General features: G+C 41.6%; 1 protein-coding gene across 1 annotated transcript; it reads right to left on the bottom strand.

Annotated features, from left to right (window-relative positions):
- Nucleotides 1–8056: 8056 nt before the first annotated feature.
- Nucleotides 8057–12873, bottom strand: LOC137819432 (pyruvate decarboxylase 2). Its single transcript, XM_068623287.2, has 6 exons — nt 12163–12873; nt 10465–10628; nt 9285–9935; nt 9074–9191; nt 8626–8814; nt 8057–8495 (listed from the first exon to the last, which is right to left on the bottom strand). Exons 1-6 carry the CDS (start codon nt 12685–12687, stop codon nt 8325–8327), a joined length of 1818 nt encoding a protein of 605 aa, XP_068479388.1. The 5' UTR covers nt 12688–12873; the 3' UTR covers nt 8057–8324.
- Between the last annotated feature and the right edge of the window lie 989 nt (nt 12874–13862).

The following is a 13862-nucleotide window of genomic DNA, read 5'->3' as shown; positions in this document are numbered from 1 at the left end:
GGCAGAGGACGGTGATTCAAGAAACTCTGAAGACGCCAAGAGCATTTGTAGCAGATCACCTGGTCCTTCAGATAAGCAAGTCGACGGAGAGAGCAGCGAGAAGCCATAAGTCCTTGACGCAAGAAACTCTGAGATCGCCGAGAATTAGAGCATGTCGAGGAGAGAAGGTGAATGTGATGCAGGTCTGCGCCACCCATGAGCCAGATACTTGGATAACACAGTACAAGCGGTGCCTGGCAGATGGCCTCCTCCCGCTGGATCCGACGGAAGCTAGGAAGGTAAAGAAAAATTCCAGCAAGTACACATTGATTGATGGCGATCTGTACAGGTTTGGGTTCACTCACCCACTCCTGGAATGCATACACGGCGAGAAGTGCACGAGAATCATGGCAGAGCTCCACGAAGGTATATGCGGAAGCCACGTCGGGGGTCGAGCTCTGGCCGCGAGAACTCTCCGTGCAGGCTACTACTGGCCATCAATGAGAGAAGATTGCAAGAAATATGCCCAATGTTGTAAACAATGCCAGCAGCACGCCGATTGGCACAAGGCGCCTCCCGAGGAGTTGAAGTCGATCTATAGCCCTTGGCCGTTTCATACTTGGGGAATCGACATCCTGGGACCTTTCCCGCTGGCGATCAGGCAGATGAAGTACTTGGTGGTGGCGATTGAGTATTTCACCAAGTGGATTGAAGCTGAACCAGTGGCCCAGATCACCGCACACAAGATCGAAGGTTTCGTATGGAAGAACATCGTGTGCCGGTTTGGAGTGCCTAAACGCCTGGTGTCGGATAATGGGACGCAGTTTGCAAGCCACCTGTTGAAGAAGCTTTGCGAAGGGGTGGGAATTCAACAAGTATTTGCATCCGTCGAGCACCCTCAGACAAATGGCCAGGTGGAGTCAGCTAATCGGGTGTTGTTGAGAGGTTTGAAGAGAAGGCTTGAAAAAGCCAAGGGAAGTTGGGCTGAGGAGGTGCCCCGTATAGTCTGGGCGTACCACACCACCGAGCAGTCAGGAACCCATGAGACCCCGTTCAGCTTGGTCTATGGGTGTGATGCCATGATTCTGGTGGAGATCCAGGAGAGCTCGCCGAGATTCCAGAACTTCGTAGAGGAAGACTCGAATGAAGAGAGAAGGCTGAACCTGGATCTACTGGACGAGGTCAGGGAAGAGGCGAGACTGAAAGCTGAGGCGATGAAGAGAAGGACTGGACCGTTCAGGATAACCGAGGCGCTCGGGAACGGCGCCTACCGCTTAGAGACGCTGGAAGGAGGGGCGATTCCTCGCACCTGGAACGCCACGCACCTGAAGTTGTACTATAGTTAAGAACTTTGTAAGTAAAGACAAACACAAAGTCACTTTACAATGTCTCTGATGAAACAGTTTGAAGGGGGCACTCTTTTTTCCCTAAGGAGGGTTTTTAATGAGGTCACCCAATAAAAGAAGAGTTTTCGAAGTATAAGGTGTTTTCAGATTGCATGTTTGCTTTTTCCCAAAAGTTTTGAAGAAAGACCTTGTCGCTTGTACGTGATTTAAGGCAAGAAAAGATATATCGTATGCTTTCTAAAAATTTTTAAGTCCTCATCGTCTTTCGGCGATTGGAGGCACCAGTTAAAGTTTTTAAGTCCTCATCGTCTTTCGGCGATTGGAGGCACCAGTTAAAGTTTTTAAGTCCTCATCGTCTTTCGGCGATTGGAGGCACCAGTTAAAGTTTTAAAGTCCTCATCGTTTTTCGGCGATCGGAGGCACCAGATGAAAGACCTCAACGCCCTCGCGTGTTCTGAGGCAAGATAAAGACCTCCTCGCCGTCGAGCGAGTGCAGGCGAGAAAGAGTAAAAGTCCTCCGTGTTTCTGGGGGCGAGAAGATGTAACCCCTGGGGCAATGTAGAGGCACCAGTGAAAAGTCCTCCGTGTTTCTAGGGGCGAGAAGATGTAACCCCTGGGGAAATGTAGAGGCGAGTTTAAAGACCTTCTCGCCGTTGAGCGAGTTCAGGCGAGTTTAAAGACCTTCTCGCCGTTGAGCGAGTTCAGGCAAGTTAAAGACCTTCTCGCCGATGAGCGAGTTCAGGCAAGTTAAAGACCTTCTCGCCGATGAGCGAGTTCAGGCAAGTTAAAGACCTTCTCGCCGATGAGCGAGTTTAGGCAAGATAAAATCCTTCTCGTCTCGAACGAGTTCAGGTACGGTGCAGAGGGTGGAAGAAGTTTGGAAGGTGGCTAAGGTAGGTTCGAAGAGAACACCTATTCAACCGGTCTTTGTTCTGAAGTTCAGGGAGGTAAAGAAGGATCCCAAAAGGCGTTTCTACCCCCAGATGAAGAAACAATGGCCAAAGCATGAGGCTAGAAGAAAGCTGGTATCACCAAGAGTTTTTGGCAATCAGGAAGGGTTCAAACAGCGGCGAGAAGGTTGAAAGACCTGTTTGATAAGGCAGGTCGAGTGGGACGGTGTTTTGGGCCAATAACTGAGTTACAGTTCGTTGCTTGGGGAATATTCTTATGATAAGGTTAGTTGCCTTAAGAGTACAAGTTGGTTAAAGTGATTATTGCTTAAATTTGAAATGGTTCGAAGCAGTTAAGTCAAAGGTCGTGTTTGCAAAATCGTTAAGTTAAATCCGGTAAAGTTTAACATGCAAAGAAGGTTAAAGCGCTTAAAGAAGTCAGGAGAGGGAATACCCAAACTTTGTTATTAAGATAAGTATCTGTTAAAGGCACATATACACGAGTTTATTACAGAATAATACAAGGGAAACACGAAGGTAGTAGATGAAGGAGAGTTGATTAGTCTTCAGCAGGAACGACTTTTCCATCTACTACCTCATTGTTCAGTGACACCAGGCTGAGATCCAGGTCGGGGAATAGGCAAGCGAATTGTTCCCGAGCAGCTTCGAATCCAGCAGCCAGAATCTGAGCAGAGTTTAGCTTGAGTTCTTCAGTTTGCCCCTGAAGTTCCTCAATCCGCTTCTTGAGGTCTTCAGTTTGCTCTTTCAGCTCTTTATTCTGCTGCTCCAGCTCTTCAACCTGTTTTTTAAGTTGTTCGTTGGTCTCTTGAGCCTGGAGAAGGTCTTCAGTAAACTTTTTGGATTCCGATTGTGCTTGGGCCAACTCAGCAGCCACCTTTCCCTTCTCTTTGTTGGCCTCGACGAGATCAGCCATGGCGTCGTCCCTCGCCTTTTCTACTTGCCCAAGTAGTTTCTCTCGGTCGATCGACCTCTGCTCCAGTTTTTGCACCTTAGCGGCGTCAGCTTTCATGAGAGCCTCCAGGTCGACCGCCCTGGCACGGAGAGGCACAATTTTGCTTTCCAGCTCGACCTTCTCTTGGGCAAGTTGGTGAACTTTGTGGCGAAGGTCAGTGGCCTCCTTGCGCGCCAGCCTGAGCTCGGTATTCATTGCATCCTCCACTCGGGAGTGTTCGATTTCTGCGAGCGTCAGGCTGAAAGACAACTTCTCCACCTCGACCCTCATGGTGCTGTTTTCGGTTTTGAGGTTGAAGAGGTCGTCTTGGAGCCTCCTGGTTGAGCCTTCCACAGCCCTGGTTATGATCGCTGGGATATCCTCTTCTATGGTTTTCAGCTTGGCAGTTAGAGGCTCCCACATCCTTGTGACCTCAAGGGGAAGGTTTGCTGCTTGGAGAGGCGCCAGGTGGGCTTGTTGTGGGTTCTCGTCGCCACCTTCCTTAGCAGGTTCTTCAGTAATTGCTTCCTGGCGTGGCGACGCAATCGGGGATTCGATAATCAGAATCGGAGAGGTATGAGCAACCTCATCCCCGATTGGAGCATTTTCTGCAGCTGAAGCGTTTGAAGGGGGGGCCCCTCCAGCTGACACATATGGCGTAGAGGCGCTTGGGGGGTCCTCCAGGAAGTTTGGCTCTTGGGCCTCAACTGCAGGTGGCGCAGTGGCCAGTGGAACCGCTTGGACTGGAGATGCAGGAGCCTGTGGGAGTGGCGATGATGGAGGAGGAGCAGGCGTCGATGGTGGTGTTGAGGTTGGAAGAGGGGGTGGAGCAGGTGGTGAAGAAGGTGCCACCCTCTTCCTCTTTGTAACGAGGCCATCCTCGGTGACCTCGTCATCCTCTTCTTCCTCCTCATGGATGACTTGAGCGGCTTTCCTTTTAGGCCTTTTAAGAACCAGTTTTTTGCGTTGGGCGGGTTCCTTAGGTAGTGATCGCCCGTGGACGATAGCCTTCTCCACCACCGAGTTGGGCACTGTTTGCGAGCCCGTCGCCAATCCATGGTTTCGGGCGAGCGCCTTAAGTTCAGCGAGCATGCCTTTGCCCAACATGTCGTCTGCATGAAACGAAATTGCATGGGTCAACTCAGGAAAAAAAGAAAACAAATGCATAAGGTAGTACGCAGCAAAGCAGATGATATGTGTAGGAAAGATAAAATCAAAGTCTTGCGCATAACGCGCAAGACGCCCAGAAACAGCTAAACAGAAGCAGTATCAAAGCAATAGTTTAATGTTCTAACCTATTCGAATTTCTAGCTGGTCTTCGTAGAATTCGAAGCAGATCAAGGTGGTGGTCAGGAAAGTGATGTTGGCATCCGCCACCCTCTTCCAGAAGAGACAGAGATCTCTGTCCAACGCTCCCATGCTATCAGGACTTCTGGGTCTCCTGAAGCAGCTTTTGGATTCTTTCTTCCCCTTATCCACCCAGTATAAGGGGAAGCCGTCGAGTAGGGATTCGTCCTTGTCGTTGGCGCGCACTTAGACGAACCTCCCTTTCCAATCTTTATACGATTGCTGGAAGATAGCAAAGATGGACCTCCCAGCGATCGCGTTCAAGCTAACCCATAGGCGGTCTCCCGGGTGCTTGGCTTCAAAAAGGAATAAAAACACGTCCACCGATGCGGGCAACCCCAGGTGGGCGCACACCACTTCGAACGCTCGCACAAACGCCCAGCTGTTGGGATGGAGCTGGGCGGCGGCAATGTTGAGCTCGGTTAGGAGCTCCCTTTCGAAACGGGTGAAAGGGAACTTGAGCTTCACCTTCTTGAATAAGGTTGTGTAGACGAAACAGAAGGGCCCGTCGGCACTCACCTTCTCGTCAGCACAAACAGGCAGCTCGGGGGGGCAAGGTAGCACTATCATCCTTTCGTCGTGCTCCTTGTGAAACGTTTGATGAGGCTCATCCCCCTTGGTCAGCCGCAAAACTGCTCCCGCAGTATTCACCGAAGATGTCTCCCTTAGAAGGGTCGAGTTGGCCCAGGGATACAAGGTTTTGAAGTCTGGCAAGGGAGCAGAGGCTCCTCCTGCGATGGGTGGAGTCGCCTGGGCCAGATTAGGACGGGAAGACGCAGGCCTCTCAGCCTGCGAGGATGAAGCGCCACGAACTTGTGGTGGGTCGTGTGCTTGTGAAGGGGGGTTTCGTTGCGAAGGGGGAGGATTCGGGGTGATCTTTGTACGAGTCATTGTTGCAGCTGCAAAGGAAGAAGAAAAGGAAAAATGATCAGGGGTTACAGAAGCTGACCGATCATAGAAGGAAGGTGAAAAACGAACGAATGTAGGTTCGTTGCGACGGTTGACGAAGCCCTAAGTTACGCAGAAGGAGAAATGGAAAAACAACCCACAGCGTATGCACCAGGCAGTTACAGGATGATGCAAATCGGTTAAAATGCAAGGAAAACCAGCAGAAGAAGGAAAGTAGGTACCTTTCGATGATCAGGAAGACGATGAAGGTTGGTGGAGATGCAGGATGCTGGAGAGCGCTGAGAGTTTTTCGCAGAAGAAAGTTGGAGCGTTCGTGAATGCGAGGGAAAGTGATGGAACAGTGCTGAGTGAAAATGGGTTTAAGGGTTTTTTCGAAATGGGTTTAGGAAGCGCAAACGGCAACTGAAGAGAGCCGTTGATGAAGCCACGCGTCAAACGATGAGTGAGGGGTTTGGTGGAGCGTCAGAGCAGCAGAAGGTACAACCGCTTGGAATTCTGCGTCAGTGCCACGTAGACCGGTGTTGAAGTGACTTTTTCAGTCTTTTCGCTAGACAAGTCTTCGCTTAAGACTGGGGGGCTTGTGTACCGCCCTGGTGGACGGGAGTAATGACGTGGCATCCTGCTACAGTATAGGCGTGTTAGCGAGGCGCCAGGCAGGCAGGAGGGAAGGAAGTCGGGGGGTTCGTGTAGTCGCCAGTTGTTAAATTGGCGTGTTCCGGTTTCCAGCTTACCAGAATCGACGATCACCATGTTAAAGATGAAGTCGCCAGATGTAGTTTCAGGCGACCAAGCAGTTGGAGATCGCCGGAGAAAGCACATCGCCGAAGATGAAGGAGAAGCAGATTATGAAGGCGGCCGGCGAGACCACAGGGAAGGTGTATGAGGACACCCTAACTCGCCAGTTCTAGTAGAGATCGCACTCCCAAGTTAGCTATGCACTGGGCAGTACCATGCATAAGTAACTTAGCCAAAATGAGAGTAGAAGCAGCGCCAAGTCAAGGAGCCTCCAGATGATGGCACGTGTACGACTGGATGCGAGCCACGTGTCCAGGTCTGTAACTGCCAGGAGAGAGAAAACAACCAGGTATATAAGAGTTCTCAACAAACTTTCTGAGGTACGCACGTTCAGTTCATACTCTTTACGCTTGCGAGTTCTAGAGCTGACTGTGAGAGAGGATTTGCACGGTTCTTGTTCTCTTAGTATTTGGTGATACCGTCACTGACTTGAGCGTTGGAGTGCGATCGGCCGCAGCGGCGCCGCTCTGTTTCTTTGCAGGTTCTTGAGGTAGATCCCGAAGAGGAACGGAGGTGAGAAGCGGTGCGCACGTCGATCCTTTGACGAGGCAGTTTCCAGCGTTTCGGTCAACAGGCGGGATCACAAAGCGTACACATAAAACATATATGCAAACTTTTATTCTGAATATGCTTATCTGTAGGAAGCCGCCAATGAAAACTTTCCTAGAGTATTAAAGCTTTGGAAGACGGAATATATGCAGACCAAATGAATTTACCCCAACCACAGGGAACTCTTGGTTTTAAGAAAAAAGTCCTAGCCGATTTAAGAGTGAAATGATCAGACTCATCTAGAATCCAATTAGAAATATCATGTTCCTTCCTAATTATGATATGATTAAACAAATGAGGCATCTACAGTAAAGACAAAGGAATATTTCAATCACAACCAGTCCAAAACTGGGAGACTGTATCTGGAATGCTAGCACCATCAGATAACCCTGCAATATTTGCTAAAGAGATAGTGGAACACCATTTATCATTCCAGAAATTAATAAAAGTACTTGTACAATAATCTAAGAAGTATTATCAAGTATAGTAGAATAAAACTGTTTAATTCCAGGCCAAAGAGATGAGGATCTATAAACCATTCTAAGCTCGTATTTTGATTTAAGAACCTTGACTTTTAGGAGAAAAGACCAAGGCTTGTTGCTATAAGCAAAGTTCCAAGTAAACTTAAGAAGATACACATTATTTTCATGATGAAGATTAATAACCTTCAAACCTCCATTCTCGAGAGGAGAACAAATAGTAGCCCAATTAACGATAGTTATGCCTTTTTTCAGAATATCACCGGTCCAAATAAAATTTCAACACCACTTCTCAACTTGCTTAAGAAGTGAAACATACCCTTTATACATATTAAAGCTATAAGCTAGAAATCCAGTAATCATTGTATTGACCAACTAAATTCGACTCATCATGCTAAAAGATTTACCTTTCTAAGATGTTAGCTTCAATTTAACTTTATTCTGCCAAAGATCGAAGAAATCGACAGTTTGAACACCAACAAAGATAGACACTCCTAAATAAGTGTAAGTAAAATGCAAACAACCATGACGACAATAAATAATACAACCCATTCATGTTATCAATTTTTATGTATATATTTACGTACTTATATATTTGAACTTTAATATAAGTATTTGAAAGCAAATTAAAAGATAAAATAAAAAATATTTAACTATTATCATTATATATATACCTAAGTAATTTGTTCAATTATTTTTTCTGCCAACAATCAGATTCTGTTATGTAAAGGTGAGATAAAGTAATACAATTTTCAAAGTGTATTGGAATAATAACCAATTCAGGCTCTTTGTAAAGGTGAGATAAAGTAATAAATTTTCCAAACTCAATTAATCATATCATAAAATGGTGCACTTAAACATCAAACTAATCCAGAAGCATCAATTTACGAAAAAAAGTGAATTATCTCCGAAGAATAAATTTCCAGAAAATCTACGGCACTCACTTAAAACATTAAATGCAAAAGCACTGATAAAGGAAAATCTCTCCCCTACATAATCATCTTGAAGGACAGATCTCAACCTAGATAAAGCTAAACTCCAAAGTTGATTCCATCAACTTTGTAATGACTCATGAAATTCACTGAGGATTAGGTGGACGACTATTTGCAGCACAGACCCTGGAGCCCCATTCAAGCAATTCTTTGCTTGTATCATCCTTGTGAACAATCACCTCAATGAAGCATAAGCAGTCTTTCTTGTCTCCTGTTGCAATCTGAATTGCTTCAATAAGTTCCTCTTCACATGTGACCTGAAATAAGGCATGATTGAATTAATAACATTTATAACAATGAACTTTTCAGAAGAATGCATGAGAATGTATAAGAATAAGAATGCAATTAACAAAGTTGTTGTTGTTGTTGAATGCATAACAATCTCACCTTAGTAGTCCAGCATTTCCCTTCACCATTATGGATTGCATCAACCAAGCCAGTGTAGTTCCAGTTCTTAATCACATTGTATGGCCCATCATGAATTTCAACTTCAATTGTATAACCACCATTGTTTATCAGGAAGATGATGGACTTCTGCTCATTTCGTATCATTGTGGAGATATCCTGAACTGTCACCTACAAACAAAGTTAAATAAATATACTATAATCAGCTCAAGAATTGTAATTGAAGCATAGTGCCTCATACCACGAGAGACTAATCCTTTTATGTGAAAATTAAAAATTTATTGGAGTGTAACGAAGAAAACAATGCTTTTTAAGCATAAATCAACCTTATCAAATCTGTTTATAAGATTAAATTAGATTTAAAAGTCCATACTTTTAAATTAGATTTAAAAGTCCATACTTAAATAGTTAATAGTTATGAAAGGCAAACCTGAAAGCTTCCATCACCAATGCAAGAAATCACTCGCTTTTGAGGAACAGCCTGAGCATAACCAAGAGTTGCACCAACAGACCAACCAATTGAACCATATTGCATCTGGAACTCGTACCTGTCAACAAACCTTCTTTTCAAAACTGAAAACAAACTCTAATTAACGAAAACTAAAATGGAAAACACCAATAAGATTGTACGTGCTACTCACCCACACCCTTTTGGCAACTTCAGCTTTTGGCAATTAAACCAGGAGTCCCCTGTCTCAGCAATCACAGCAGTATCACCAGACATCATTTCTTGAATATGCTTAAACAGCACATTAACCCTCAAGGGCTCTCTTGGTTCAGCCTTCAGAGGTTTTCCATCAGGGACAAATATCCTGGCATAATTTTCATATGCAGTGTTGTTATGCTGAAGACGCTTTGCAAGTTCTCTGAGGAAGTCCTTCATAAGAACACACCCAAATGCAGGTCCATTTGAGATCACAACCCTGTCCGGCTGCACAATGATGGCCTTCTCCTTCTTGAGAAGGAGAGAGTACCCTACTGAACTGTAGTCATTGAAAATGGGGCCTGCAAACAAGTATGCATCAGCAGATTCCACAATCTCAGCACAGAAAGCAGTGCTCACAGCTCCCCAGAATGTGCCAATGTAGTGGGGGTGGTGCTCAGGGACTAGTCCCTTGGCAGATGGCATCACAGCAAATGGATAGCCACATGCATCAGCAAGCTCAACAAAAGCCTCGCATGCCTTAGCCACCCTCAGTTTTGGACCACCCACCATTACAGGCTTCACTGCCTTGTTTAGGAACTCTGCTGCTGCCTCCACTGCTGCCTCCAACCCTTGCTTGTTACTCAATCTGTAAAACACTCATGAATAAAGAAAACCAATGAGAAACACATACATCCATTATCTTCATTTCCCCTTTTTAAAAAACTTAGAATAAACCTTAGTCCTTCAAAAAATAAGAAAATCTAAAACAAGACCTCATTCTATCAAAGATAAACCTTAAATCTAACTACTTATTGTAATTTTAGTTCATAAAAAGTATGTTAACATTATTACTCAAGTCGAATGACTTTTTAAATTTTGAAGTAAAGTGAGTGATAAATTGTCCTTCAAAAGACTTCTACTTAATTTTATTGCTTTTAAATATGGGTAAGTTTGTTTCTGTTTATCCCTTAAAACAAATGGTTTTTAATAAAACAAGCATATTTAAAAAAAAATCATGCATTTGTTTAATTTTCTGATTTTTATATTAAGCCGAATTCTATTTAAACTTAAAAATAAGTGATTATTTTAATTGAACCTGGCTGTTGAAGAACCAGCATCTCTCACTTACGGAAACCAATTGACTATTTAATGTAAAGGAATATGCAAAATCAAACCTGGGAGACAGAGAAAATGGAACTGGCTCACGACTGAAAGTGGGGTGAGGGATTCCAGGCAAGTTACAGCTTATGCTTATGTAGACGGGCTTGCTTTCTTTCAGACACGTTGAGATCGCAGTATCAATCATTTCGTGAGCATCTTCTATGTTATTCACCACAGCCTATCAAACCATGCACTAAAATCATTTAGAACACTCACAGATTCACAACCATAGAGAGATTTAAGAAAGAAAACTACATTTTCTTTATTTCAGTTCATGTAGATTCCTATTGTTGACTGAATTTCACTTTCATTTTCTTAAATAAAAAATGCTTCATTCACCTACATTTATAAATAATTACTTAAAAGTCATGAATGTTAGTTTCTCTAGTCTATTTGTACATCTTTGCACACTAAGGAGCATAAAAATTAAAGTAATTTTTTATTTAACTTTCTGAAAAAAATTTAAGAATAATCTATAGTATATACCGAATCAGAAAGTTGTAAATGTATATGCATCCTTTTAAAATGGGTGATCAAACTTTAACATCCTATAAATTAATATTTTAATTATATATATTTTAATTTAAATATTATTATAATAGGTTGTCAAGTGCGTTGGTTTGTTTTTGCAGTGTTAAATTAACTTTTTTGAAAATTTAATTACTCAAGTCATGTCACATGCAGCATTGCTATTGCAACTTCTACACTTCAAATTTGAGGTAATTGTATTTGAAAAGTTATATTTTGACGTTTTTTATTGAAATAAACATTCACTAAACAGTTTTATTTTAACAATAATATAATAATACATATCAATAATTAGAAAACAGAAAAATATAATTAAAATATTAATAATTAATTATTGAAAATTGTTTTTTATTATGAGTTGTAAAAGTATCTGCTGAATTTTTACTTTCACAAATATTTATGTGCACCTATGTGCACCCTGGGAGAGCGACAGAAGGGAAAGTATTATTTGACCCCACTGTTCAAAAAATTCGTTACATCTTCTTTTCTTAATAAAATATTATATTTTAATAAAATAATAATTTTTTAAATTATTAAGAGAATGTAAAAAAAAATAATGGATTGTGAACATATAATTTTGTTTGCAACAGAAATAGACATGCCAAAAATATTGATGCCGTAAATAGGAAAGAAGTCTGTTATATATAATCAAACAATTAAAAGTGTCTGATCACACATTAACATAGGAATGTAGTATGTTTTTTCCTTTTTAGAATAAGTACAATATTTCTTTAAATAATATTTGCATGCTGTCTGATTGGTTGAAAATAGAGTGCAGGAAAATTAAGAAAATGAATATTTTCTTTAATTAAATGCTAATGGAAATGTTAAAGATATTATTATAATTATTGTCTGTGTCACTGATCCAAATAACTATTCAAATAACTCCTCTTCTGTAATAAATGTATTATATTTATGTAGAAAAATACAAAAAAAACAATGTAGATTAAATTAAGAGTAAAAAAAAAAAGTTTTTGAAAAATTTCAAGCAATATATGAAAAACAGCCAACTTTATTAAGATGGTGTGAATATAATAAAATTCATAATTATTATGCAGAATTTTGAGTTCAAGTGTTCTACATAATAATTAAATAAATACATTATTAAAAACAAACCATGAATTAATGTAATGAAATGAGATACTAAAAGGCAAAATCAAAAGATGAGGGTGTGAGATATTAACCTGGTAGCAGGTAACAGTTTGGAAGCACCTGAGCTCCTGGCTGAAATCCGACAACCCAATGGTGTGATGCAAGATCCTGTTCGTGCCGAAGTCATTCGTGTTGGGGCCACCCACGATGCAAATCAGTGGAAGGTTCTCACTGTACGCGCCGGCAATCGCGTTGATCACACTAAGCCCCCCCACAGTGAACGTCACCACGCACGCGCCGACGCCCCGGCACCGCGCGTAGCCGTCGGCGGCGTACCCGGCATTGAGTTCGTTGCAGCATCCGACGTTGGTGAGTTGCGGCTCCGCGATGAGGTGGTCGAGGAGGGTGAGGTTAAAGTCACCGGGCACGGAAAACACGTCTGTGACCCCCACCTGCACGAGGCGGCGTGCGAGGTGGCGGCCGAGCGTGGCCTCAGAGGAGGAGATGGCGGAGGCGGGAACGGAGTTCTTGATGGCTGAAACGGTGCCGTTGGGAGGACAGCCAACGTCGTTGTTGGCGGGCTTACTTGAGTCAAGGGATCCGATGTTGGTGTCCATGGTTTGAGTTTGATGAGGTTAAGGTTGTGTTTGATGGTAATGAATAATGATAATGGTAATGGTAATGTGAGAGAGAAAAAAGGGGATGTTGGAATTTATAAGGGTGGTGTGTGGAGTGTAATAGTGGGAGGAAGAGAAGATGGTGGGTTGCATTACAAGGGGCGGTTTTCAGGTTTTGCATGTTGGAAGGAGGAGCCATTTGGAATGGTTATTACTGCTCTCCTAGTTTTGCTTTGCACCATGTGATGAGCCAGTGAGTGGTTCCAAAATCAAATTCCAACATATAATTATTGGGACTTTTTTTTGCTACTTAATTCGCTGTCTTTTCTTTTTCTTTTCTTTTCTTTAGGTAAAAGTTTTATCTAATTAATAGAAAAAACACTACCATTTACTAATTATATGAGAGATAATTTGTAATAGTAAAAATATATGATAATAGGTTGTGAATGGAGAGAAACTACAACATTATTTTTTCATTAAAAAAATTATAAGCATCCAGAAATTTTGATTTTCAAAAATTTATAAACTTCACAAAAGTTAAAATACATATATATGCATCCATCTGTCTTTATTTTTTATTATTTTTATCGTAAGGTACATAATTGTCTCTCAGGTAACACTTAAATGAATTAAATCGATCACAAATAAATTTTAGTGTTTGAATGATTATATTTTTTAAATAAAAAAATTAGACTCTACCTATTAAATATAACTTTTAATATGATAAAAACAGTTTAATCAAATAATTTGTATCAATTATAACATTTAGTGTAACATTGGTTAATTTATTTATATCTAATTAAGTATAACTAAAAAGAACTTATCTATTATAAGAAAAAAGGATTTTAAGGGAGGTTAGTTAGTGGATGTTAATATAATCTTAAAAATTGATTTAGTTAACACAAATTTTTTTAAGCTTTCTCAAGTTTCAAAGGTTATTTTAAAACCTCAGCAAAATAAATAATAGAGGTTTTTTTAACTTTTTTAAATTTCAAAGGTTTATTTTAAAATCTCAGCAAAATAATGAAGGTTTTTTTAAACCTTCATGAAATTTCAAAGGTTTATTTTAAAACCTCGGCAAACTAATGGAAGTGTTTTTAACATTAGTTAAATTCCAATGGTTTATTCTAAAATATATTTTTTTAAAGTGTAACTTTACATTACAAATATGTTTT

This window comes from Phaseolus vulgaris, chromosome 10, assembly GCF_051622355.1.
Source record: "Phaseolus vulgaris cultivar YP4 chromosome 10, ASM5162235v1, whole genome shotgun sequence".
NCBI classification, from domain to species: Eukaryota; Viridiplantae; Streptophyta; class Magnoliopsida; order Fabales; family Fabaceae; genus Phaseolus; species Phaseolus vulgaris.
This window is presented reverse-complemented; position numbering and strand designations above follow the sequence as displayed.